General features: G+C 43.1%; 1 protein-coding gene across 1 annotated transcript in view; it reads left to right on the plus strand.

The window, feature by feature from the left end:
• Positions 1-27,838, plus strand: part of NELL1 (neural EGFL like 1) — a 206,558-nt gene that overhangs the window by 10,582 nt on the left and 168,138 nt on the right. The window contains exon 3 of the mRNA XM_063397555.1: positions 14,676-14,826. Coding sequence (XP_063253625.1) covers positions 14,676-14,826 — 151 coding nt within the window. The remainder of the gene's footprint in view (positions 1-14,675; positions 14,827-27,838) is intronic.

Here is a 27,838-nt window from a genome sequence, read left to right on the forward strand (position 1 = left end):
GGAGATTAGCTATATTAAAATGTAGTTAATCTATGGGGGTCAAGAGCATGGTAAGGGCAGCTGTGCACAGCAGCTGGGAGCAGCAGCCTGGAGAGAGGCTGTGGCCTGGATGGGAACACCAAGATTGCAGTCTTGGGCCAGAAGAGTGGAATTAGGGAAGGGTTTGCTTATGCTACAGGGCAGAGGAATCAGGACAGGCACAGAAAGTTTAGATTTGGCGTTGCTGTGAAGTGCCCATGATGAGTGCTTATGTTTGACAAGTGTTTTTGGAGGATGCAGTTTGGATAATGTGGGAGTTTGTATCAGTGAGTTAGAACCTTACTTTTGCTGTGTTGCTCACCTGTAAAATTGAGGTGCTAATGCCCTTTCCTCAAACAGCAATGGTATGGAGAATTCATTAATATTTGTAGAGGGCTCAAATACTGTGCTGGAATAATTAGCTTGGTCATGGTGTATTCTGCATTCAGAGGAGGATTTGAATATGGTGGATTTACTGTTCAAGGTGAGCCTTGAATAATAAAAATAAAGCAAAACTTAAGATCCTTGTTTGTTAAATAGTTTTACTTCTTGTTCTTTACTTTGTGCACTGACTGTGATCCGTGATCACTGACTGTGTGATCTTATAATTAAAAAAGGTTTTGGGATATTCATCCTCAGAGGGCTGAGCAAGGATTTCCTGTGATACTTTAATTCCAACATCTGCCTAACTTATAAATTATATTTATATATTTTAATATAGCTAATCTTTTAATGTGTTTTGTATACACAGTGCAATTTTTTTCTTTCAATTAAATGGTGAGTCTAAGTGTGGGTTTTTTTCCTTTACAAAAACCATGTTCAGAACAGAGAGATAATCTGGAATTGAATACAATGAGCCAGGAGGGTTCGAGTGAGATGAATCATCTTCAATGGAGGAAATTAAAGATCACCTGAGACATAATTATTAAACAATGCTTCGAGGCTTTGAAGATACATAAACTACTATTAACTTTGTCAGTTCCCAGAGGCAGTTTTTAAAATACTCTTAGATACCCATCCCGTCTTGGCTGTTTCTTGTTTAATGGTTGAATTATACTAGAAACTTGTCTAGGTGTAAAATTTTTCCAGCATATTGATATGAAAGCATAGCTTGTAAATAATTTCACGGTTTCTCATTCAATATTCTCTTGTTTAAAACACCCCTTCCCTCTGCTTCCAAGTAAGTGTAGACTAAAATAGAAACCTAGTCACATTAGACAACAGTGACCAATTTGTACTTTTGCCTTTTTTTCCCCCGTCTTGAATGCTGTCATGCTGCCTTCTGTCACTTGACTTTTTTTTTTGGATTTCCCATCATGTCTGGAATGATTAGGAGAGAGTTCTGAGCACACACTGCCTCTGTCCTTGACAGTGGTTTCTGCTTTCCTGGGAGACAGTAATTATGCTGCTTGTCCATCTTCATTTGCCACAGTAGTAAGTGCAGAGGGGGAAGTGGGATAAGTACTTCTGTAGCGTGCTAAAAGCCTTGAACGCTTCTGGCAACCTGTGGAAAAAGTCCTGTCATGAAGACAAGCAGAAAAGAAGGACAGGTTCTTTGCTCTTTCATGGGCTGAGATGGGGATGCAGAGATGAGGTTCTGATCCTGCTAGTAACAGTGAAAACCACATCAGTGAAAGTCACTCAGGTAAAAGTACAACTAACGGTCTGAGTGTCTTCTATCTTCATCAGAATAGGAATACAACAAAAATTGTCTTTTTTGTTGAAAGATTTTGGCAAATGGATACTCTTAATTCACGTCATTCTGTAATTAGCTCCTTGTCTAGTGAACAAGTATTAAAGGGGAGTAAGAATATCCTTGTCAGGTGGGCCCATGTGCTTGTCAGAGCTGTGGGAAGTTGTGGTGAAGCAGAGTTGGCACTTGAGTGGTGCTGGCTAAAGAATCCTGCCCAAGCCCCTTGGAGCTCCCCCTTGCATCTCTTGGGTTGCTGCATGGATGTTGCATCACAAGAGGGCAGAACTGGAGCTTTGGTAGGGCTCTGCTGAGCTGAAGCTGCTTGAAATGCAGAGGGTGGGGAAAGCAGTGCTCAGGAATTGGGTTCTTACTGTGTGTTTTGACCCCGGGTTGGTGTTATCTTACATTTTAAACCAGTTTTAGTAGAAACTTGTTAGTAACTGAGAAAAATATTTACACTCGGCCTACTTGATTAAATTAGTTCTAAATGCAGCTACATCTTTTGCCTGAAAGGTAGTGGTGTTATTTGAAATTACTCCCACAAGGTGTTTTGTTTTAGTTTTTTTTTAAATATTTTGCACCTTAAAGAGGCACACAAAGGCAGATAGAACCAGACCTAATGAAGGAGCCAGGCAAGGACCACTGCCTGTGGTGAAAAATCCTTCTATCTTGAACTATATACCAAGGATAAAGATTAGATGCTACTTGAGACCTCAGCCTACTCCTTCTATGCCAAGTTCTAGAATAATCCTGCGGTGTGGGTGTATAAATGACACTCAGTGGGGGACATTTTTTCTGTTATTTTTTCATTTTCACCACATAAATAGCATGAAATATTCATGCCATACTGTGCTGGTTTTATGGTGCTACATCATGTGATTGCCTTGCCTTTTGTGGTCTATTAAGGATACAGAGTGTGTTAGGTTTTTTTTTTTTTTTTAATAGAGTGGGCAAAAAATTGGTTTTGGCGCCTGATGCCCACTGCAACATGGGATGATGTCCTTAGTGACAGGTTGCATATCTGCTAAAATAGCCTAGTTGCTCCTGCAATTCTGACGACAGGGATCTGTGAATCACCATTTTACAGCAGTGAGCAGTGTAGCTCAGAATTGGTTTTGCTTCCTGAAAGCCTCTCTCAGCACAGCCTTTCTGTCCCCCATCCTCCCTCCTTTGTGGTAATGTTTCTTACATTGCAGCAGAGTTTGCTGTGGGTCCCCTGTACTGCAAATAGGAAAAGCAGCATAGGATCCCTGCAGGGGCTGTTTTAGGGTTTATCTTCCCTTACACATACAGGTGACTCCTCCCTCTGAAGCTCTGAGGTTTCCATTTGGCATCCGTGGGAACAGACCCTTCCAAAGAAGATAAATTTGCATTGTAAGGCTTAGCTCACTATTGTGTAGCCCCCTTTTTTATGTCTTCATTGTCATTTTTAAAAAACTTTTTGTGAACTGAAACATAGCAAAGATCTTTTCAGAGTGAAACACACAGAGAACTGGATCCTGGAGTTGAAATACTTGTTGCTTCTAAGATGGACTGTCTGCAGATGGTATTCATATCTGCCTCTCTTTCTCTCCCTCTGCTTCAGCTCGTTGTGAATAATAATTCTGATATTTTAAAGCCTTTTCCTGGCGACTGGGGATAATAAGGAAGCCAAGATGTGTGGGAGGAGAGTGGGGTTTGTGTCTGTGTGTGTCACGATGTTTCGTGGCGTGTGGAGGTCTCCACAGATGCTCATCGTGCTGTTTGGCAGCAGCACAGCCTTAGAAATGATATTTGTAGAATAATTTGGTAAATGCTGATGATTTGGGAACCTCATGTACCGCACTTAGCCCAAGCCTTCCTTTTCAGTGACAAGCTGTGAGGACCCTGCAGTATTAGTTACAGCTGTCTTGTTTGGGAAATGGTGGAAAAAATTCAGGTTTCCTTCCCTGAAACTCATTATGAAGCCAGATAAAAGAAGAGTTTTGCTTTCATAATAGCATTTCTCACATATTTAAGTCATGCCCTCTACTTCAGCTTTTTGTTCTCTGATACTGGCACTGCTTTTGATGTTTTTTGATGTTTTGTGAGTGCCAGCTTTCCGACGGGATATTCTGCCCACTTCGCCTCGTGCCATCCTAATCTCTTCAAAATGTAATCATTAAAAAAAATAGCAAACATTATTGCTGGGGTTGCTGCTAACAGCAAGAAATGCAGGAATGGAGGGGACACCAGGCAGTTCTATTTAAATAAAAGCTTATTTGCAGAAACAAAGGCTTATGGAGAAAAAGGGAGCTCTTAGTACTCCAATCACGTTTCTTGTTACGGATGAACCCACAGCAATGGATGCTATCAAAGTTGTCATATTTTATTCATGAGTTGTGGCATGCTTGGGTGGAATAAGAAAAGCAATGGTCCAAATCATAACTATGGTGTAAAAAGATAAAACTGTTATTATTGTGGCTTTTTAAAAGAAATTATTAGATCTCTCAAATCATGTAAAACTCCTGGAGAATGACTAAGTGTGTTAGTTATTTATGGTTCTTTGTTGTGGGTGTTGTGAAACACTTCACCAATAGCGTTTGCACTTATTTGGGGAGAAAATATAAATGGGTGCCTGTGCATGTTCCAAGAAACAAAGACATCTAGAATATTGAATATAAACATAAAGAGGCTGACAGCAGAAATTATACTTGAGTAGAGAAGGGCTCTGACAAATGTATTATGCCCCATGCTATTATCATGCAGTTAATAAATAAAACAGACACCCAGGATTTAATTTGCTTTAGCAATAACATGGAAGTGATTTTTTTTTTCCCTCCGGGAAAGAAAACAAAAGGGGGAATTAGCTCATGAAACACGTTGTTTAATGCTTGTATAAATCATATATAGAATGTAAAAAAACCCTGAAATCGTAACATTTCAGCAATACATGACCTATGCTTTAAAAGTAATTAAAAAACTATTTAGACTGTCAAGTCTTTGAGAGTTTTTGAACCAACAGAGCACTTCAGCATATGCTTGCTTTGAACTTCAAGGATAATTTCATTGTCTTTAGTTGGATTATTCATGTGATAAAAGGACTGGAAATTAAAACCTGTGTGTAGGTGTACCCAGGTGTGTTAGCTGCATTAGGCATGGAAACCTCTCTCCACAGTCAAGACACTCAGTCAGATTTCTGCTTAGCTGGAAATTCCCTTTTAATGAATAGTTTCAAGGAGTATTTTGATTTACATATTTAAGAATGCACGTTTTCACCAGGGAGGCAAATTCTAATTTCTGTATGATTTCACTGAAGTTAGAATGGGATTTTTGACAAAGTCAGAGTAATTTAGACATTCAGCTTCTCTCCTGCTCCACTGGAATTTGGATCTTAATATTTTTATTGAAATGGGTTATTTGTTGATTGTATCTGTTAAAATCATGGTTAGTTGTGACTTAGGAGTCATAAAGCACTTCAGAAATATTTGTGAGTTTTTTTTAAAATATTGTTGCCATAAATTGTGAGCAGTATTTTTATCACCTGGAAGGAAGAAGAGTGCTAAATGAGAAATCAGAATTATTACATACTGCTCAAAAATATGAATGGATCAATCTCTCTGTTCTATTGACCTTATATTTTATTTCTGAATTGCAAACACACTCGGAGTTGTAGTGGGAGGAAATAAGACCAAACCTACAGATAGCAGTTATTTGCAAAACGTGTCTTCTGTGTCTGATTTTTTGTTCTTGGGGCTTCTGATACCACCTTAAGTTTTCTTTAAACAAATACAGAATGTGTTTTGTCAAGTTTTGGCATATATTATAATTTTTTAAAAGCCATCTCTCATATTTTTATGTGACTTCAAGCATGCTTGAAAATGCTTTGTAGAAGGGGAGGAAAAAAATTGTTTCGCTTGCTTTTGCATGAAGCCATATTTTTGAGTGGCTCATTATTTGTGTGTGCCCTTAGTGTTCAGTATATTCTCGGAATAGATCCCTGGAGTGGCCAGTATTGCTCCTGCAAAATGGACAGCACACTGGGAATGCTCCTTGGCAATTACTGCATTCCCCAGTGTTGCCACTGGTCTGTGCACAGAGTTGCTGGTGTAAGTCCACCTTCTTTCTGTTAAAATGTTCTTATTTTCCAAACTGGCAAAGAGCAATCTTGATAGGCACAGTAACATGATAACCTTATCTAATGTAGGTAAACAGATGATACAATCAGTGACTCCCGAACTAATCAGCTAACAACACGTGTAATTTGATTAACTCACATGATTTAAGAGCAGATGATGTGCGTTCAGTGATAGTGAACTTCTGGAGCATTTCAACGAGGCATTTAATTTAAGGGATCAACCATTTGTAAACAGCCTCGAATCCCTGGAGGAAGCAGCAGAGCCTACTTGACAAGATGAGCTCAGCAGCCACTTCAAATAGTTGAAATAAGTTCAGGGAGCTGCCTCGATTAACAGGTGATGTGTGGCTTCAGCAAAGGTGGTGTGTGCTGCTGACAGCAGGAAACTGCTCCAAAGCCCCTGGCTGGCTGCAGGTGTCTGGTTTTGGGTTGGTTTGGTGGCAGTGTCACTGGCTGGGCTTTGGGTGTGTCACAGGCTGCTGCTCCTCCTGGTGCTGCTGGAGAGGAGACCCCAGTGCTGTCCTCGGTCCTTCTGTGGGTGGGAAAGACAAGGACAAAGCCCTGGAGGTGGGAGACCTGTTAAAACACTGGAAAATTAGACTTTAAGGCTTTGGACTATAGTAATATGTGTAGGACGATATGGAGGATTTAGGGTGTTGTCTGAGTCCTTCTTCTTTACCTTCTTCTTGGTTTTGGCTGTTTTTTTTCTAATTGGGTGAAGAAGGTCTGCATTGCAGTGGTCAATTATTGTGTCAGAAATACAAATAATGTAGGTGTCATCTCGTTATTGGTGATGAGCACTTAAATAACCTCGGAAAGAGTTAGAGGCACTCCATTTTATCTCCATTTTCTACCTTGTTAGTTAGAGCTCACGACTCCTGAGGCTGTACTATAGATAAGAATTAACAAACACCGAGTCTGAGCATGAAAACTGCATCCCATGCATTAATCCCAGCTCAAACACAGGGAACAGAAGGTGTGAAATCAGAAGAGATCTGTATGAATTTTCTTCATCCAGGGTTTGCTGCAGCTTCCTGTTGCTGTGGCTGCATTTCCAGGTCCTGGGCAGGATCTGCTGCTCTGCTTGTTGAGTACTCCATGGTTTGAAACGCTGGGAAAGCAAATGAAGGATGTGAGACTCTCTGACATCTACTTAATTAGCAGGAGTGTGGTCACTAGCTGGTGCTCAAGTCCAGGCAATTCTCAAGGAGTAAAGAGTGTGGTGCTAAGCCACTACATGAGCTAAATAAGTGGTTGAGGAGAAACTGTGATTTGATAAATACTCTCTGTTTGATTTCTTCAGCGACTCAAAATTCTCCTGCCCCTGGCATCTGGGGTTTCAGAGCTGGGTTTGCAACGGCTTCCTGAAAGGAATTTTATTTATATGTATATATATAATTTGAAACGCTAGATGAATTTTGTGAGGAGAGACCTATTTGTAAAGTGGTTTACAAACATGTATATCAAAATGACAGCAATAAATGAGCACGTATAGCCAGGGGCAGTTTTGCATGCTGCAGAAGCAGGGTTTACATTGAATTACGCTGATTTTCCACCTTCTCTAGAGGAACTGCTTTCGCTGTATAGTCATGGGAACTTACCTTTGTGACATTAGCTGTTCACCCTGGTAATTGCTCCATCCTCTAATTTAATGAAAACCCATTAAACCGAAACAATAATTAAAATGAGACATCATCTCTGTAGGAGGCTTGCATATTAAAATCACCAAGCATTTCGCTGCAGACGGATCTCATTCTTGAGAAACGCTGTTTGAAGCAACATGTAAGGAGTGATTTACAATGAATAATCATAATTTACAAAGCTGTGCTGTTGAACATGGTTTCCTACTATTCATTACTGGCTCTGAGTGGAACTAGTGAGGCAAAAACATTTGCAGTGTCTTTTCATGCTGGCGAGGATACTCAGCAGCAGAGACGTGACTAGGAGAATGCATCTGGCTTTTCAGAGAGGGATGAGGTGTTTTGAGCCCTCTCTTTGGGGTACTGGCAGGTAGAACAGGTGATCCTGGGCCTCTCTTTTGCAGTGTCCCAGAGAGCTGCAGAGTGCCAGCTCGGGACCTTGACATAAATTGACATTTATTTTCCATCTGCAGTACCCCAGCTCATTGAACCCCTCATTTAGCCTGGGTGGGAGCAGTGCAGGCATGTGGGTCTCTGCAGCACCGTGTGGGCTGTCTGAGCCTGAGTGCCTGTGGCTGAATTTAGCTCCCAAAGTGCTCTGAGGGATGGACATGGCTCTGTGCCTTCTGCCACAGGAGCCGGTTGTGAGCTCTTCGATTTTCTCAGCATACAAAGAGAATTTGATGTGAATTTGTCTCCACAGCTCAAAATACAAAATGGGGGGTATCTGCAGATATCTACGTTTTGCCCTTGGTAGGTAGGGAGGGACAAGTACCAGAAGCATTTCTCTGCTCGGCAGTAAAACAATTCTTTTTGGAGAAGATCCCCATAATTAGCATTATCATCCTTCTGGGGATTTGTGCATCTGTTTGTGACTTGTGTAGACTGAGGAGTGCTTTTAGAAGGGTGGAAGTGAGTGGAAATGGGCATTTATCACTGTGAGTTTTTGTTTGTTTGTTTGTATTGTGATGATGTTTTAGTTTTTGCCAGTTCTTCAAAAGATGTTTTGTGAGACCAGTGTGCAGGAAGGTGCACTGTATCCCCCTTGACTCAGAGGCTTTGGTGAAGCTCCTGCTTCAGTGAGCAGGAATGTTTTTGTGATGCTGCTGTGTGTTTTCATCCTCGGCAGCCGTTAGGATCTGCCTACACTGAGAGTTGCTGGTTTTGGATCATCCTTCTAATCTTGGTTTCGTTTTCGTAAAGATGGTGACTTAAAAAGAAAGTGGGGCATTGGAATGATTTTTTGTTTTGTTTTTTAAAATACCGTTTTCAGTTTTATTGGATTTTGCCCATAGCAAGGTAAAAGCCAAAACGCTGTAGTACTCAATTCTTTAATTGCTGTAGCTTAAATCCAGATTCTCTGTTGTTGAGGGATTAATTTCTACTTGCTCGTCCAGAGTGACTGTTCAAAGGTTCTGCTGAAAGCATGTTGAAGGAAATAGCTTTAAAATGATTGAAGTTACCAATAAAGCAATGTGTTCTGCAGTATGTTCTATGCCAAGGGAAGTAAAAGGTATTCAAGCAAGCTAGTGAATGATAAAAGGTACCCATTGCTTTAGAAAATGAGTTGATCCTGAACTGAATTTTAGTATTTTTCCTCTGATGGAGGCATATATTAAAGAAAAATTATTCCCCAGATGGATTGGGATACAGCTTTTAACAGCTGGTGAACATTTTTTTCATCCCTTACAGTTCCGTCCCAAATGGTCATGTATTTCCCTTTGCACAGTGCATTGTTGTCACTGTCAAAGGGAGCTTGGCAAGACCTTTGCTTCCTTTCCTAGCATTATCCCTTTCCTTCCCTGACTCATTTTGTTTGCTGCTGTGTGGTGGTGATTTTCTTGCACTGCTTCTGATGGAGCTGATGCCAGCTCCTCCATTTCTCTTATCTGGGGCTTCTAAATGTGCTCAGGGTTACAAATGGCAGAAGGATGAGGTTTTCATTTTTAGTTGCTAGAGCTGGTGATGCATGGAGCATTGAATCCACACAGGAAGATGTGACTTGAGGGTCTAAATCAGGTTGGTTAAGGGCTGATGCCGATCCTGAGTTATTGCACCTATTTCCATTTGGCATTTAGGGTAGGGGTGCACTGAAATATATGAATGGTTTATATGTGTGAAGTCAAGCTTGGCCTAACACCGCTGGCCGCACAGCAGCGTGGCCATTCCTTTGGTTTTGTGGTGAAGTGAAAACACATCCATGCTAAAATAAGAATTCGGGACTTATTTTCAAGTGTTATAACTTATATTTTTTATATATATATATATATATATACACACACATCTATTACATATATATATGGCTGCACAGCTGTGCCCTAGGTGCTGCTCCCTCTTGCAGCTGTTACAAATACACATTATATTATTGGCTTTCTGCAAATATTAAAATGAATGCTATTTGTGTAATCTTGGAATAACTTTTGCTGCATCAATATAGTTTTCATTTCTGCTGTTAACAAGACTTGAAAACAGTAGTGTGATAAATATATCTTAGGTCGTAGCATAATATTAAAGTGGGGATTATGTGATGTTAAAATGCAACATGTAACTAACTCAGAGAATGGTGAAAGCAATTTGTGGATGAAGGTAACAGGGACAGAAACCAGAACCCCAAAGGAAGAATTTATTGACTCTCTATTATCAGGGAGAGTACAAACAACAGGATGGGACCACGAGGAGAAATAGAACATTGATTTAATCTACAGGATGGCAGGAAGACGACTTGAAGGTTAAGACCAAGCAACAGAACATAGAAACTCAAAGAAATGTTTGAATAATGAATGCTTAGTGGTCTGTGATTATGCAACAGGCTGATGCAATGGAAAGGGATTTAAAGGGTGTTTTTGAGAGGGTAGCTGTGCTTTTGGCTAAATGCCAATAACCCAGCCATAACCCTTGGTTTTATTTCTGCCTCCTAATTTTTTTTTTAATTAAACTTTAAAAATTTTACCAAGAAAGTGAACCTTGTTTTTTCACACAGCTCTTTTTGGTGTGGCAGGGCTGTGCTGGTCGGGGGCTGATTGGTCTCTCAGGGGCCAGGGCATCCAGGAGAAGGCAAGGTGGCATCCCTGGCTGTGGGGGAGATGGTGCCAGGCAGGGGGATAGCAGTAACTAAATGGATATTGTTGTTTGTCCTGGAAAACTGGGTAATTGGTTTTTATTTGGCACTTCTTCCCTGGACCCACAGGTTAAAAGAAAAAGAACTAAAAGCAAGCAAGACGTAAGCTCTGTCTGACATAGGTGTGCCTTGTGCTTTTGTTCTGCTGAAGGAAGAATGTTGCCTTTACCTGATGTTATGAGATGATTTCTGTCTCTTGGACTTGCAAATAACTGGGTATGCTTGCTTTCATTCCTGACTTAATTTAGAAACACTCTGATGTGTTTTAAAAAACCCTCCTGACAGTCACTATTTCAAATTAAGGGAATATAATCACATAGAAGGGCATATGAAAGTCGTATCTGTGTTTATTTATTTTGCTGAGATTGCATTATCATTCAAGCATGAAGTGATGTTTCACTGAAGATTGCTGTATAAACCTATATTGTTCTATATTATGGGGGAAATATGACATTTCATTACAAGCAGCCAGTTATTTTTATAGAGAGCATAAAAAGTATTTTGCCTTTCAGGCACCTGTGGTGAGGGGGTGTATGTATTGTATGTATTCTCAATTTTTCTTTTTCTGTTTTTTTTTTTCATTTTGAGGTATGAAAATCTACCTGAAAATAGAAGGCTCTTATTCTAAATGGGTTGTACTCCCAGCTCAATTGTACGGTATTTTCTGCAGAAATCAAGCCCAACACAAACACGACGTTCCTGGGGAAGGTTTGTGTGAGGGCAGACAATGCCAGAGGGGCAGGGGGGCTGTGCCATGGGCACAGGAGCTGGGCTCGGGGAACCCCGGACTCTGGGAATTCCAGGCTTTCTGTGCTGGCAGGCACTGACCCCCAAGCAAACACTGCAGGGATCTGAGACTGTGGAGAAGCCTCCAAAATTGAGAGACAGCACTGGGACTGTGGCTGTGGGGTGTGAATAGCAGTGTGTGATATCACAGGGTGGAAAACTCAGAGTTTAAGGGTTTAGAATACAGTAATATATCCATAAAGCAAGATGGAAGTTTTAGGGCTGAGGCCAGTGCTTCTTTTTCACCTTCTCCTTCACGGGTCTGGGTGGTATTTTGTAATTGGGTAGAAAAGACCTCATTGCAGCCACGGGTGGTTGGGTATTGGGTTAAAAGTAAAAATAGTAAAATAGTAAAAATAGTAAAATAGTAAAAATAGTTGAGGTGTCATTTCTTAATTGGACAGTTTATCCTTGAAAGGCCTTGTAGAGAGAGAGAGAGGGGCCATTTTTAGTTAGCTACAAGTGCTGTAGCACTCAGGGTTTGTGACACTGTAATGTAGATAAGAACTAACAAACATCTGAGTCAGAACAAGAAACACCATCTCAAGCATTTAATCCGGACTCTGGTAAAAAAGTAAAAGGACATTTGGCTGTCCTCAAAACCCCTCCTTCCCAGCATTTGGATTCCAGGTTGCCAGCCCAGGTTGTGCCTGGCACTGGGGCAGTCTCAGGTCCCCAATCCTTGGCCATGTGCCCTCGGGGTGCCCACCAGCCTTGCTGGCCTTCCCTCTCAGCTTACCAGCCCACCATGGGACTGGTTGGGAAGTCCCCTTGTAGTTACTGAGGTCAGGCTGTGGAAAGCAGCATTTCTAGAGACATTTTTGCATCAGCAATTAAATTTTTCACCTAGCTTGCAGCAGGGATATCCCAAGGTGCTGGTAATGGCTGGACTTGCTCCCCAAATGCATAGCCCTGTGCTTGGAAGTGTGTTAATTTCTAAAAGCCTGGTTATATAAGCCGCTTTGTGCCAGTTATGCTAGCACAGTGTTGCAAAGCAGTCTGTAAACCCTATTTGTTACCCAGTAGTCTCGACCTGACGCTCTGGAATCTTAGAACTTTGGATCTTACTGATTTTAATCAACAAGAACAAGTATCAGTGTTTCATGTGGTTTTTTTTATCCTCTTACTTATGGTAGAGAATAGGAAATTATTTCAAAGCATGTTTTTAACTGAAGTGCACTGGTGAACCGTGGATGATTGTGAGCAAGGAGCCCTGTATTTTTGTATAAAATTTGATGGATGGGTGGTGGGATGTGGGCCTTCCTATAATGAGAAACTGTTGTACTTTGCAAGGCTTGACTGAAGTTTAAACATATATGTTCTGCTGACAGCACTGCCTGTGCTTTCATGTGGAAGAATTTTTGAAAGCTTTGTTAAGTCAGATTTTATTTCTGGTAACTGTAACACCTTTAAGGAAAAAAAAAAAGTAAGATATGAAGGTTTTTAACCTTCAAAAAATGATAATCATCTTCGTCTGTCAGGTCTTGGAGATTTTACCTCTGAGTCCTACTTGTGCCTTGGAACGGGCTACCAGTGGCTTGTCTGTTTCTGTAGATAGCAAACTGGATATTGGGGAATTTATGGGACTGTGGGAGAATAGCTTTGTATCACTGGCATCAGCTTTTTAAAAAGAAACTACACAGTATTTATGACCAGTAATAACACCAGCTAGGTGAAGATAATGGTGCAGAAACTAATAGATAAAGACAAGATCTGGTGTTCTGTGCTGGATTGTTTATTCTTCTATTCCAATATGTGATGGGAGTGGAGATAATTTCTGCTCTTGGAAGCTTTATCCTCTGCTATGGTAAAAGTGGCACTGGCCAGACAAATAGTTTGTTGATGTGAAGTGGGCACTTTGCTATTTTTATCAGGGGAATTGAAGCCCCTGGTGAAGATTTTTCAATGGTGACTCGTGATTTATGATATCTAACTCTAGTGCTTTTCACCCGTGAGCTTTTCAGGGTGCAAGCATGTTACAAGCCTGGGTGTGTGAGCTCACTTGGAGGGGTTTAAGCTGCCCAGGAAAAACTGAGACACCCAGTTACCAAACATGCTTCAATACTTTTTCCTTGGAGCTTGGTTTCAGTCCATGGCATTCTCTCAGCAGCTGTGTGTTTGAGATTTTAGGTTGTTTTCCAAGCCAATCTCTCTCCTCTCTGTCTGAGAAGCCTCATTTAATGACACAATGGGGCCTTTTTACAGTGTTGGGGATTTTTTCTCCCCTGCAGTGCAATTCTGAATTGTAATTTTCATCACTCCTTTTTGTTTTACATCATGCATGCTGGGCTGGATTCTCAGCATTCAGTGGAGTTCTCTGTTTTTTTACCAGCTGAGAATCTGTGCCAGCGTTTTTGGCTTCACAGTGAAACCTTTGCAAAAGCAAGCACCCAGGGTTTATAATTCCTAGTGACATCCAGGAGGCGCCAGTGCCTCACAAATGAGTGACAAAAGCCTAGCACGAGAGACGTGGCAACGAGTGGGAAGGTGAAATGCCGTGATTTCTCTGCTTTGCTGTAATTGTCTTCCACAATGATGCTGCATGGTGGATAAAAGGATGAGTTAAAAATGAACGTGGTGGGAGATGGCGCGTTTGAATGTTAAAAAATTAGCTGTGAGAAGGGCTGATGCTGCTTGGACATCATCAGGATTGGCGAGGCTGCAATGCTCCTGCATCTGCCTGGTCAAGCTGTGGCTGAATAAATATTGTATGAGCTGTCACACTCTGCTTGTTTAAACTGAGAAATCCCCGGAAGAGCTGCGGGTTGCAAGCGTGTCTTGTATTTATTTCTCAGGCAGGAGCACAGCTGTATAGCATTATTAGCAATAATACATCTCTGCCTTGCACTGTGCAGGGACAGGCTCCCTGTGATGTACGAGGGACAGGTGGGAACACAGGCAGTGGGAAAAGCTGAAACTGGAGCTGGGTGAATTTTGTTGGCAGAGGCAGTGCCTGAGGTTGCTCAGAATTTAGGGGCCTGTTTATCTGCCTGCAGCACACCTTATTTACAGCACCCCTTATTTACAGCACCTTAATCTGCTCGCAGCAGACACAAATGGCTCAGCATCCTGTCAAGAAATCCATCAGAAAATCAGCAGCTGGCCAGTGGTGAGTTTGTCAAAGTGACAAGTGGGCATGCTGACAGAGATGACATTTGGGGTTTTTCCCATTGAAAAAATGCGGTGGTGGGCCACGGCAGATGACTCTCAAAAATGAAAAATATCGATGTGAAAATGAAAAATGTAATCTGAATCTTTCTGGCTTGGCATTTTTACTAGACAGTTATTTCCCTTTCTTTTTTCTTTTAAAAATAAAATCCCTAGATACAGAAAGAGAAATCCACGCAGCACCCCACGTGACTGAGAAGTTAATGCAGCTCTTCCAGAACAGAAGTGATTTCACCTTTCTGGCCACTCTGCAACAAAAGCCATCAACTTCTGGAGTTATATTGTCCATCCGAGAGCTGGAGCACAGGTAAGAGCAATTTGTGTCTCTCTCTTTCAGCAACATAAAAGATACTGAGTGCCCTGTGGTGTGTGTGGACAATGTGTTGAAATGGTAGATGTAAAATCTGACGTGCAAGTTAGAGCCTTTCTTCACAGTTTGCAATTTACTGCTTTTTTCTAGTTTTGTTTTGTTTTGTTTTGTTTTGTTTTGTTTTGTTTTGTTTTGTTTTGTTTTGTTTTGTTTTGTTTTGTTTTGTTTTGTTTTGTTTTGTTTTGTTTTGTTTTGTTTTGTTTTGTTTTGTTTTGTTTTGTTTTGTTTTGTTTTGTTTTGTTTTGTTTTGTTTTGTTTTGTTTTGTTTTGTTTTGTTTTGTTTTGTTTTGTTTTGTTTTGTTTTGTTTTGTTTTGTTTTGTTTTGTTTTGTTTTGTTTTGTTTTGTTTTGTTTTGTTTTGTTTTGTTTTGTTTTGTTTTGTTTTGTTTTGTTTTGTTTTGTTTTGTTTTGTTTTGTTTTGTTTTGTTTTGTTTTGTTTTGTTTTGTTTTGTTTTGTTTTGTTTTGTTTTGTTTTGTTTGTTACGGGAGGAATTCATTATTTATGTATCCCGGTCTGTAAAATAACTTAAGCAAAAAGATGAAAGCCAATGTAGTATAGATGCAATGCACTTAGGAAGTTACAAACTCTGCAGTGCAATTTTCCTGACTAGCTTATTATATGGGCTCTGGAGTTTGCTTTTTCATAAAAGTTAAACTTGCACTTTTCTTGCTTCACTATGTTTTATAGCGTTATAAAAGAATACATTTTCTTTGAGATTCAGGAACTAAGCTATTAAGCAATTAAGCTACTTGTGCTTCCATATAATACTGTGTGTGTTTTATTCCAAACATAAATACATTATATTTATATTTCCTCTATATCTCTCCCCCCTCCCCTTTTTTTTCTGGTTGTCAGTGTAGGAGGAAAAAGAGCTCTATCTGATTATCTGATTTAGTGGCAGACATCAGTTTGTAACAAAAAAAGGTGTATTTTATATTATGATCCATAATACAATTCCAGTGACGTGATGTTTCAACACGTGTGTTCTATCAAACAGGCTCCTATTTGTAGCTTTGTGAGTGCTTTTTTAATAATTTGTTAGGTCTTGAAGGACCTCTTCATGTTGTCTGACATGAAAAAGGCTAGTGCTGGTCTTTTCTGTTGTAATACAAGTAATGGGATATTCTTTGGTTGCTTCCATTTCAAAATTTTTATTATTATATTAATATGATTAATAACAAATATATAATTAATAAAATATAATTAAATTGAATAATAAATATATAATTAAATTATTATGCAGTTATTCTGCAGCGCTTCTGTTTAAAAAATCCTATTGGTCTGTGTCTTAATCATGCACATGATACTCAACCGTTAGCCCAATTTCTTCCCTTTTTATTGAGAGAATTTATGAAGGAGAAGGCAGTGACTTCATCATGACCAAACTGTCAGTGATGCCTTCTGCCGGTGCAGCAGCAGAGATGTGCAGACAAGGCTTCCCAGTTAAGGGCAGGACTTGGCTATTTCTCTGTTCTATACTTTAATTATTGGTCTTTCTTTTACTTTATTCCTTTTTGCATTTTTCAGGCCACTGTCTCAGTCTAGAAGAATATTGTTTTTCTTTATAGAGGGATGTTGCTCTGGTTTTTCTGATGTTTTTTAGAGCCTTCTCCTTGTTTACAAGATGGAGTCAGTTCTTTAGTTTCTGAACAATATTAAGGGTCAGTTTTTTACTTTCTCACACTTGGGAACATAAACAACCTTTCTCGTTTTTGTTCACTGTCCTTTGTTTACCTATTTCTAGCCTGAAAATAATGTTGGTTGACAGCTGGTCTGGCCAGTGGGGTGAAGGGGTAGCAACCCCAGAAGCCAATCCATAACCAGACCCACAAATGTATAAAAATGGAAGAAATAAACAGGCTTGGCCTCTTTTTGGGGAGCAGCTTTTCACTGCAGACCTCCTGCCTCCGTGTTGTTTTTTTGCGTGCAGTTCCAGCAGGGGGGCCTCTTGCTCCATCTCTTCCCGTTCTCCTTCTCTTACTCTATCATTCCTTTTGCATTACTATTCAATTTCTCCAAGCTTTTTCTGACCGTCTGAAGTCACGGTTAACAGGATCAATTTGCCATGTTGAGAGTTTGTTTATTATTTATTTGAGAAAAAGGACATTGAGGATAGCCACTGGACAGAAAAACGCTGTCACATGCCCACACTTGGCAAAATCCAAGGTCAAACCATACAGGCAGTGGTGATTATGCCATGCAAAGCACATGGAATTTTAGAGATGGCATCTACTGAATGCAGCTCCTTGAGTCCTCTATCTTGACAGCCAGAGGCTTGTAGGGAGATGTGCTATGCAGGAGTAATCTTGGTTGAACAAAATCCACTGTTGTTGTCCTTCCTTGTACTGAGGTTATCTGTAATATTTAAAATTATGGCATCTGCTTAAAAATACGTAGAGTTGAAGGATTGCCTGCTGGTGTCAGTTAAACCTTTGTAGCTCTGGGTACCAGAGTTCATATCTCTGTGGGAAATGGCTTTTTCTGTTGTGCACAGATTTAATAGATGAGAAATAGTTACTCCACACAACAAAAAAAGTGTATGTATATATTCTGCTTTTTGATGTAGTGGAGGTGATTGTCCTAAAGCAGTAATGCATTAGAATGCCTGGTTTAAATTTCATTTCCCTAGTGAGTTTTAGCAGGTTTTTATTTTCCAATAGAATGGAGCTCTTGAACTGCAGATAATATAGTAAGATTAATACTATTTTTCTTGAAGTCAGTAATCTAGATATACTATTTTGTTATTCTAAATGGATATTTCATAGGAATTAGGGATTTGCTGTTAATTTATATCATTTCATGGACAGGACAGTGATGACAATGCGTCTTCGTTAACATTTTGTTGAATCAGTTTAATGATGATAAACATGATTTGCGTTCATGCTTCAAATGTATTAAAGTAAATCCTGGATAATGGAAATCTTAATTAATGCAGATAGATTCTAATTGTACAGTCTGATAATTTGTGCGAACTCTGTGTATAGTTATCTGGAATACAGCAGTAAATCTGAAGATGATATTTTCTTTCCTAAATTAGAGATAATAAAAAATAATATGGGATGGACAGACATGTTACTTGGGGATGCAGAAAGTGGAAACTGTTTTCTTGATCAGCAAGTGATCACTGATCACCCCAGGGGCCAGAACAGCTATCAACCAACATTATTTTCAGGCTAGAAATATGTAAACAAAGGACAGTGAACAAAAACAAGAAAGGTTGTTTAGGTTCCCAAAAATCAGAATTATGCTAGCCAATTCTTCCTAGATGACCTTTTGTAAGCCATTTTGCTCACAACCTTTGACTCTTGAGACCACCAAAACACTTAGAAAAGGCCATAAGATTTAAAATGCTACCCACAATTAATTCCTCATTTCAACTGTGATTTAATGCAGTTTCACCTGGAGCTGTCTGCCTGCTCCTCACCTGCTCTGGCCTTGCACGGTCCAGAGCCCAAGAACATAAATTAGATGGAATCAGCAGTGCCTTTGAGCTGTTTAATCTCTGATTTTGAGATCCATTGATGCTTCTTCTCCACCCCTGGCCAAAATCAGCACCTGGAGAAACAGGACAGGGATGTTCAGGTGCCCGTGTGTGCAGGAGAAGGGAATGCAGTGAGCTCACCCCTGCCAATTAACAGCTGTGTTAATTACCCAGCGCAGCCTGACCCTGATGAGCCACAGCTGGATCCAATAAAGATAAATGTGATCAAAGGGAGGGGGGAGCTCGTGAGGGGAGGATCAGCATGGAGGGGGAACCTAGAGGATGAGGGAGCGAGGGGTTCATGAAGAAAGGTCCTGAGGAGAGAATCACTGCTGTGAGGTCAGTGTGGGTGTGCAGTGAGAGCCTGGGGTTGGAACCTGCATTTAGAGCCTGCACACCAATCCCTGCAGTCTCAGTCTAGCTGGGTAAAAGCTGCATTTAGAGCCTGCACACCAATCCCTGCAGTCACAGTCTGGCTGGGTAAAAGCTGCATTTAGAGCCTGCACACCAATCCCTGCAGTCACAGTCTGGCTGGGTAAAAGCTGCATTTAGAGCCTGCACACCAATCCCTGCAGTCTCAGTCTAGCTGGGTAAAAGCTGCATTTAGAGCCTGCACACCAATCCCTGCAGTCTCAGTCTAGCTGGGTAAAAGCTGCATTTAGAGCCTGCACACCAATCCCTGCAGTCACAGTCTGGCTGGGTAAAAGCTGCATTTAGAGCCTGCACACCAATCCCTGCAGTCACAGTCTGGCTGGGTAAAAGCTGTATTTAGAGCCTGCACACCAATCCCTGCAGTCACAGTCTGGCTGGGTAAAAGCTGCATTTAGAGCCTGCACACCAATCCCTGCAGTCAAGAGGTCCTCAGGGAATAAGCAGCAGTCAGGGGCTGCAAGGGAACCCCACAGCAGGAGCTTGCTGCAGCCAGAGTCAGGGAAGGGTTGCAGTCAGGATGGTTGAGCTGTGAAAAGGAATAAACCAGGGCCCTTTTCATGCTGTGATGAACAAGAAGTCTGTGTTTCTGCTCATTTCTACTCTCTAACAAGAGGGCTGCTGCAACAATGTTCTTTCTGGAGAGTGTTTCATAATGGGAGATGTCACCATGATAGAACAGAGGCCTGAGTGATGAGATGGTTGTTTCCAACATTGTTCTTACAGGAAGCATTAAGAACTTTAATTTTTTTTCTCCAGTTTTTTTTTTTAATATGCTTGTAACCTGTGTCTAGGGCCTGAGCTTGAAAAACTTTATGCCACACCAAGTATCTGGAAACCTGTAATCTGATTGTACTGCTGTAGTGAAAGTGATTTACTGAGTTGAAAATCTGCCCCTTCTCTATGTAGCAGCAGGCTGTGTTGATATGAATATTCAGGGGGATTCTGATGAATATGTCAGGTTCATAGTGAGACTTTTATCCTTGCAGGTCAGTTTTGGGTGGGGAGGTAAAACAGGCATGGGGCTCCAGTCCATTGTTGGATACTCCCCTCAAGTGACACTGTGGCTGCCTCCTGAGGCTGTAGAGGAGCAGACAGAGAGCTGGATGTTCACAAATAACAGCTGGAAGGCTACCAGGCTGTTATATGTTTAATTAAAACCACAAAGGGGTAATAGGCTAGTTAAATGATTCACTGAAACCTAGCTGATGAAAAGAAGCCTGTGCAAGTGACTTCTGACCCTAGTAGTAACCCTGAAAAATTGGATTTACTCCCTGTTGTGTTTTAGATTATTCTTTGCGAGATGGGTATATGCATATTGGATTCCAAGATGCCCAGGATTCAGAAAGGGAAAGAAAACCTCTGCAGATGTACCCATTAACCTTTTTCTTCTAGGATAAAGAGCACATCTTTATGAATATTTATATGTTGAATTGCTAAACTCCAAAGCAGTTAAGAGAATATAAAGATTGAGCCTCATTTCCACCCCTCTGAATGAGTTGATGTGAAATATGTCAGGCATTTACCCTTTTTTTCCTTCTCTAAAGGTCTTTAGAGATGCACATGCAAATAAAGTTGTGCTCACCTGCTTGTGTTCATGGGGCTAAGGTATGCAGAAGAGTAAAGTGGAGAAGAACTGTTCTATAAATCTTGCACTGGTTTAAGCATTGTGAGAGAGGAGTTACCCCTGGAGGAGTTCCCTCCTGTGCCTTGCTGCTGAGAGCAGGTGTTTTATGTACACCAGGCTGACAATTGCTGTCTCTTGAAGCATTAACATGCTGCTCACAGCCAGCTGTTGAAAGGCCTTCACTGGACCACGCTGGCAATTGGGGGAGAATGTCTGATAGTTTGAAACCCTTTAAACCCCAATTTGGACAGTGCAGCAATGGCACGGTCAGCCAGGAGCAGGATGTGTGGGTCCCTCAGGAGTCTGCTCCAAATGCTGAGTTCTTCTGTTTGATTGCTTTGTGACCCTCTGATAGAGGCAGAGACCCAGAATGGCTCAAACTTACACCGAGTGCAGCTTTCCTGAGAGCTGTGTGCTGAGTTTGGGCTGCTGGTTTAGAATGTGAACTGCCCTGGTTAATAAGGCAGTTGGGTGTCTGCAGCTGTTGTTAATGTTCACGTGTGTGGCTGAGGGCAGGCTGGGTGAGGTGTGTGGGTTTTGGGGTTGGTTTGCAGTTTAGTAACGATGCCTGTGTGCTCTCTTTACCTCCAGCAAGGGAGGGGGGTGGCAGAGCCTGCCCTGGTGGCTGCTGGCTGTGGAGAGCTGCCAGAGCTGTGGCAGGGAGGGTGGAGGCTGCCTGGGATGAGGATGTGCAGATGGAGCAGGCATGTACTAGGCTGTGACTGGGGAAAGGAAAGTTTGTGGTGGTTTTTTAGTTTGTTTTTGTGGGTGGGTATTTTTTTGTGTGTGTGTGGCCTTTTTTGTTGTTGTTTTTTGGTTTTGTTTTTGGTTTTTTTTTGATGACCTAGGAGAAATGTGTTTGTTGTCTGTTACCCAGTGTGCAGCAAGTCAACAATCACACCCTTGAGAGAGACACCAGTTATTTATTTCATATCTGCACAGGCCTGGGTGCTCAGTGGTCTCATGCACACCAAGAGGAGTTCCCACACCATTATTTGTACACAGAGGCCCGGAGCTGGTAACTTTCCAAGTACACTTTGCACTATTACTACTGGTTAGTAGTTTCCAGAGAGGTTTTGTTATCTCAGCTAACTTCTGTGCATGCCTGAGGGAAGGGTATTCACCTGGGAGGTGTCTTTTTGACCTCTAGGTGTGGTTTTTTAAGTTGAAATGGAGATAGTTCAGCTAAGGGATGCAACTCTGAAGTCTGCTAAGATGCTGTGCTATTTTTAGGTGCAGTGTGGTCCTGCCTGCTTGGTTTATTAGCACTAGGAGAGAAACCAGGCTTTTTTCAGACAGTAGGCAAGTTGTAGCCATGGTGAAGGTAGATTTTTAGACAGATGAAATGAAAACAAAAATGCTTAAGGTCAATCCTTACAGCACATGCCATGGAATTGTGCAGCTGCTTTGCACCAGCCCTGACTCCAGCTGCCTTTTACCTGGCAGGCAGATGTTGGGGTTACTTTTTTCTTCATGTGATCAAAGAGGAAAGTAAATTTCTGTTAGGGTGACCTTTGCCTGGTTGCAGGTACACAGACACATCATAAATGCTTTATGCCTTGCAGCTTGCATCCCCAGCTGCCGTGTGTAAGATGGGTAGGACACAAGACAGAATGTTAATAAATATTCTGTACTAATGGAAGGTGTCAGCGTGGGAGTGTTTATTGTTAAATGTTTCAAAGCAGGCTGGTAGAACACAATTACTGATGTCCTCAGAGTGGTCTGAATAGAAAAATGAAGTCATTTAATTCACTGGGTATAGTTCCTTTGGCTTGAAATGAAAGGATAGGAATGTTGGGAAGAATCTCATTTGGGTAGGCAGTAGCACAGTGCTGTTGCACTTTCAGGCTTTTACTTGAGAGGTTTGAAAGTGGTTAGTATTACACTTTGGCTATATTGGAGTTGCTTGCGTGGAGGGAATACTTTTGGAATAGAGTAGGAATAGGTAGGTGATGGAATACATGGGATTTGGCTTTTGTGTTTCCCTTTGTGGAAAGTTAATCTAATTTTTAGCAGCAGATGTCATTGTCACAGGTTATGTTTCTCTCCAGGACCTGTTTTGTGCAGAGTCAGTCTGGCTTTGGTGCTGTCAGGGTGTGATCTCTGCCCCAGTAGTGAGTCTTCAGTGCTGCCTAAAGGGGCGATTTGCCAGGTCTGGTTTGGCTGTGCAGCCTCTGTCTGTATTTAAACCAGCTGTAGAAGCAGCTGTGGATGGGTTGTGAGTGTGGATGTTGGGGAAGCTCCCCTGTCTCACCCTCCAGGGCCCCTCTGGCAGTGGCACCACTCGAGGCTCTCACCACCCCACACGCGCTCCTCAAGATGCAGCAGAGTCCATCTGAGCACTGGAGCCTGCCGAGAGCATTTCCAAAATCCAGTGTTTGACAGTGCCCAGTGTTTCAGAGCCTGGGATCTCTCCCTGTCCCTTTGCAGTGCCTGGGGTGCAGGAGCAGTGCCTGTGGCAGCCACTGAGATTTTTGCCTTGGCAGCTGTGCCTTGTTGTGGCCGTGCCTCCGCACAGGGCCGCGGTGGCGGCTGCACAGTGAGGGTTTCCTTGGTCTGAGGATTTGCAGCTTTCCTTCCAGAGGCTCTGCTTTCTCTCCCCATGGCTTGGTCCCTGGCAGGGCAGTGCCCTGGGCGGTGCCTGCTGGCTCTCCTGCAGCAGTGCCCAGTGCTGCTCCTGGTTTGCTCTGCACCGAGGGCTGCTCAAACAAGATCTCGGTGACTTTGGTGTCGCTGTGCAGGCTGAGCCCCTTGGAGCACAGCCAGCACAGCATGTTCCCCTCCCGGGCCCCCGGCGTGTCCCCCCGGGCACACAGCCTCACTTGGTGGCAAGGAACAGCCAAAGGCCAAGGCAGTCATGGCCTGGGATTCGTCACAGAATCCTTGTGGACTGGAAATGCTGAAGACTCTGTGACCATGGATGCAGATTTTTTTGCCTGTCTCTAAATACATGAAGAAGTGTTTCTACAGAGATGCTAAAGCACAGTCTTGCCTGAAGCCACTTTTATCATGAAATAGCACAATGCTAATGTAAAATAAAAAAGCTATGTGCACAAACAAGTCCAAAAAGACTGATTTGTTTCAGAAGCTTGGTGAATTTATCATTCATAGCAGATTATATAAAAATGTCTGATCTCTGGGCTTTTCTTGTATTTGCATTGTTATTGAAAAAAACCTGTGCCTTGGCCAGACTCACAGGTGTTCTCCAGCAGTTTCTGTGCAGTAGCAGTCTGGTTTTTCTGGCAGTGGTTTTTTCCCCAGCCTTTGGGAGGCCCGACACGGCAGCGCTGCTGCGGCACATGCAGGGTGGATGGGCCCTCCATCCCTGAGCTCCTGTGGGTTTGTCACCTCCTCCCTTTCAGGGTGAGGCAGTGCTCAGTGTTTGACGAGATGGCAGCCCCGGGTTTGTCCATGTTTGCAGGGATGCCATCTGTGCCTGCTGCTGTGCCCTGGCACATCTGTTCAGCAGCTCTGAGAGCATCTGCTGCAAGTGCTGGTGCTGCTCCTTGGAGAGGCTGTGGGGCTGCGTTTGGCACTGGATCAAGGGTGGTGAAGTTGTGGAGTCAGAATGGTAACTCTGCTTTATTTGTGCTTGGATGTGATGAGGAGGAAGGTTGCCAGCACTGAATGCCAAAAGCAGTTGTGCTTTAGCTCCTGGAGCCCTTTCAGGAGCGTTTGATCTGCCTGCCCGATGGTGCTGCTGTCCCCACTGTGGGATGTTTTAGGGTTTGCTGATGGGTGTGGGGTTGGTGGAGATCAGGAAATGAAGGGCTGTGTGCCCTGAGGAGGTTCTGGAGGACACCAGTCCCACAGCTCTCCTTGGGGCCCTGTTTTGGGGTCTGGAGGCTGGGAGCTCTCCTTCCTTTGGCCACTTGCACAATCTGACAGCAGTGAAATCTCTGAGTGGAATCCAGTGGTGTTTGCCACAGGGTGAGATCACTGCTGTGGTTGAAATGATGAGTAGGGGAATGTGTTTCTTTAGTGCAGATGGTGGATTAAGCCAGCTCACCTTGCAGAAATAGTTTTCTGCTTCAGGTGTTGTACATGTTCTTATTTAATGTTGATAGGGACTTTTCCAATTTTTCTTGGTCATTCTGTCCACAGCAGATGTTTTCAACTGAAAGGATACTTTTAGGAACCTTTCTCTCCTGCTCTGGAAGTGAAATGAGCAGTGAAAAGTGTGGTGTAGTCATTATGGTGGTGACTAAAAGAAAGGGCAAGAGAAAACCATCATTAAATGTGACGGTGTCAAGCTTAATCCTCTCCAAACAACATTTTTGTATGAGCTACGTAGGAGTTGCAAAAACTGTCAGAAAGAATTGTACAATATCTTTGTGGAATAATACTGTCCTTCTGGAAAGCACGTTGCTTGACCTTAAGATATCCCAGCTTTTTTTGATGTTGATGAAATCAGTCTGAATTTAGCAATGTTTTTCTCTTATACATTGGGATTTGAATGAGAGACTGCAGATAGAGCTATAAAAAGCATTTGAATTCTATAATTGTAGAAAAGAAACCAGCAGTAATTTACATGCTTATCAAATAGGGAAATTCTGCTGGTGGGAGGATTTCAGCCAAGGTCAAATAGCATTGCTGTTCCACGAAAAACAACCTTTATTAATACATGAGTTCTGAGAACTTCATCTGTCAAAACACACGTTAACTTCTGATCAGGCCTTACATGAAATATGTGAAAGTATAAATTGTTGTTTAGAAATAACAAATGAAAGCAGAAACCATGGCTCTTAAGTGCTCAGAGGTGGACAAGGAGGTTCTTGTCTCTCATCTTTCTTTCCTGACAGAGGTGTGCAGAGGGGAGCGGGCTGTGTGGGGGCCAGGCTGGCACAGGCTGTGTGGGGGGAGCAGGCTGTGTGGGGAGCGGGCTGGCACAGGCTGTGTGGGGGGAGCAGGCTGTGTGGGGAGCGGGCTGGCACAGGCTGTGTGGGGGGAGCAGGCTGTGTGGGGAGCGGGCTGGCACAGGCTGTGTGGGGGGAGCAGGCTGTGTGGGGGGAGCAGGCTGTGTGGGGGGAGCAGGCTGTGTGGGGGGAGCAGGCTGTGGGGGGAGCAGGCTGTGTGTGGGGAGCAGGCTGTGTGGGGGGAGCAGGCTGTGGGGGCCAGGCTGGCACAGGCTGTGGGGGGAGCAGGCTGTGTGTGGGGAGCAGGCTGTGTGTGGGGAGCAGGCTGTGTGTGGGGAGCAGGCTGTGGGGGGAGCAGGCTGTGTGGGGGGAGCAGGCTGTGGGGGGAGCAGGCTGTGTGTGGGGAGCAGGCTGTGTGTGGGGAGCAGGCTGTGTGTGGGGAGCAGGCTGTGTGGGGGGAGCAGGCTGTGTGGGGGGAGCAGGCTGTGGGGGGAGCAGGCTGTGTGTGGGGAGCAGGCTGTGTGTGGGGGGAGCAGGCTGTGTGTGGGGGGAGCAGGCTGTGTGGGGAGCGGGCTGGCACAGGCTGTGTGTGGGGAGCAGGCTGTGTGTGTGGGGAGCAGGCTGTGTGTGTGGGGAGCAGGCTGTGTGTGTGGGGAGCAGGCTGTGTGTGTGGGGAGCAGGCTGTGTGTGGGGAGCAGGCTGTGTGTGTGGGGAGCAGGCTGTGTGTGTGTGGGGAGCAGGCTGTGTGTGTGTGGGGAGCAGGCTGTGTGTGTGGGGAGCAGGCTGTGTGTGTGTGGGGAGCAGGCTGTGTGTGTGGGGGGAGCAGGCTGTGTGGGGGGAGCAGGCTGTGGGACAGGCTGTGGGGGGAGCAGGCTGTGGGACAGGCTGGCACAGGCTGTGGGGGGCCAGGCTGTGGGGGGAGCAGGCTGTGGGTCAGGCTGGCACAGGCTCCGTGCAGAGGGGTTGCAGAGGCAGAGATTGGCACAACACTCAGAGTCTCTGCTGGGCTTTTGGGATGGATTTCATGGCAGCATTAAAGTTCACAGAGTCATGATACGTATGTTCAGATGGTCCCAGGTGCTGCCATCTTTTCAGGAACCTTATTTCATTCCAATCTCATGTTTTCTTTTAGCTCCTGACAAAATAATGGGGAGTACCTTCAAAGCACCTGTTAGAGATCAGTTCATTTTCCTGCCTCTTGTATGGCAGCTTCTATTCATTTCTGCCCTTCCCATTTGTCCCTGTTGTTTTATTGCAAATAAAAAATTGCACAATGGCATTTGAAATTGAAGATGAGATAGCGATTTTAAAAAAATTATCCATTTATTTCCTCTGGCTTTACTAATGATTTTCTCACTGATTGGTGATGACTTGCCTGAGTCTGTTTTTCCCCTCATTTGTCTCCCATTCCCCAGTTTGCAGGTTGGAACTCTGAACCAGAGCAGGTGCCCTTATTTCCAAGAGGGAATGGCCTTGGTGTCATTGCTCTGGAAGAGGCTTCTTTCCCCCAGGGTCTGGTGGAAGGAGGAAAGAAGAGATGTTTGCTGCTGAGAAGGCTGTTTGCAAATGTCATGTTCTGGTAGAGAAAAGATGACTCCTGAACTGGGAACATCATGAAGTAATCAAGGTCTCAGTGGGAATTTCTGCATCTTAAAAACAGAAAAAATCAGTGCAGGAGTGTTGGTTTACATTGCCTTTTGTTTTTCAGATGAGAGAGAGGTGTCTTGGGGTACCCCAGCTCATTTCTGCTGCTGGGATTTTGTTGGCTGCTGTTCACTGGTGCTTCTCTGAGTGTGACTGTTTGTGGTGTTCACTTGTTGGAGGGTAGTGAAGAACAGGAGCAGAATTTTTCTGCTGTCACCCTCCTTTTCCTGCCACTGAAGAGTTTGACACTGTGTCAAACACACAGGACTGTGTTTGACACAGTCCTGTGGCACTTAGAGCATTAGGGGCACGTATATAAAAATGTTAGCACTAACTATTACAGGGAATTTGAAGTGATCTGTTTTGTACTATATAAATTAGTCAGGAGATGGACAACAAGCTCAATGCCTGAGCAACAAGCTGTTCTCAGTGCTGAGGTAACTATTGACACTAAAGCTTGTCCAGGGAGAAGCTTTGCCATTCCCTGTGCTGCACAAATAATGGAGCCCAGATGTGATTAAGGGCAGGATCTGCCTGACCTTTCCAGGGCTGCACTGGTGCCTTTACAGTAACAAAGAAATCACCGTGTGCTCACAGCTCTGTGGCTGCTGGAGATGATGAAGAATGACCTCAGGAAGCAATCTGCTCCCTGCAACAGGAGATTGGCTTGTTTGGGGGCTCTGTGATCAACCCTGTATCTCTACATCTGTACCTAGATGTATACACAGAAATACTTTGTGTGTGAGGTACTAGAATGATGTGTACTTCTCCCTCTTTTTAGTTTTTTTTTAGTTTTCTGTCTCCCTTCCTTTTGTGCTGTGTCAGCAGATGGCAATCACAAAATGTTTAAGTGTGACATCCCTGACAGTGCTTGTCCTTTTCTGGCTTGGGAATACCAGCAGCAGCAGGATC

Source organism: Prinia subflava, chromosome 5 (genome assembly GCF_021018805.1).
Source record: "Prinia subflava isolate CZ2003 ecotype Zambia chromosome 5, Cam_Psub_1.2, whole genome shotgun sequence".
In the NCBI taxonomy this organism is placed as follows: domain Eukaryota; kingdom Metazoa; phylum Chordata; class Aves; order Passeriformes; family Cisticolidae; genus Prinia; species Prinia subflava.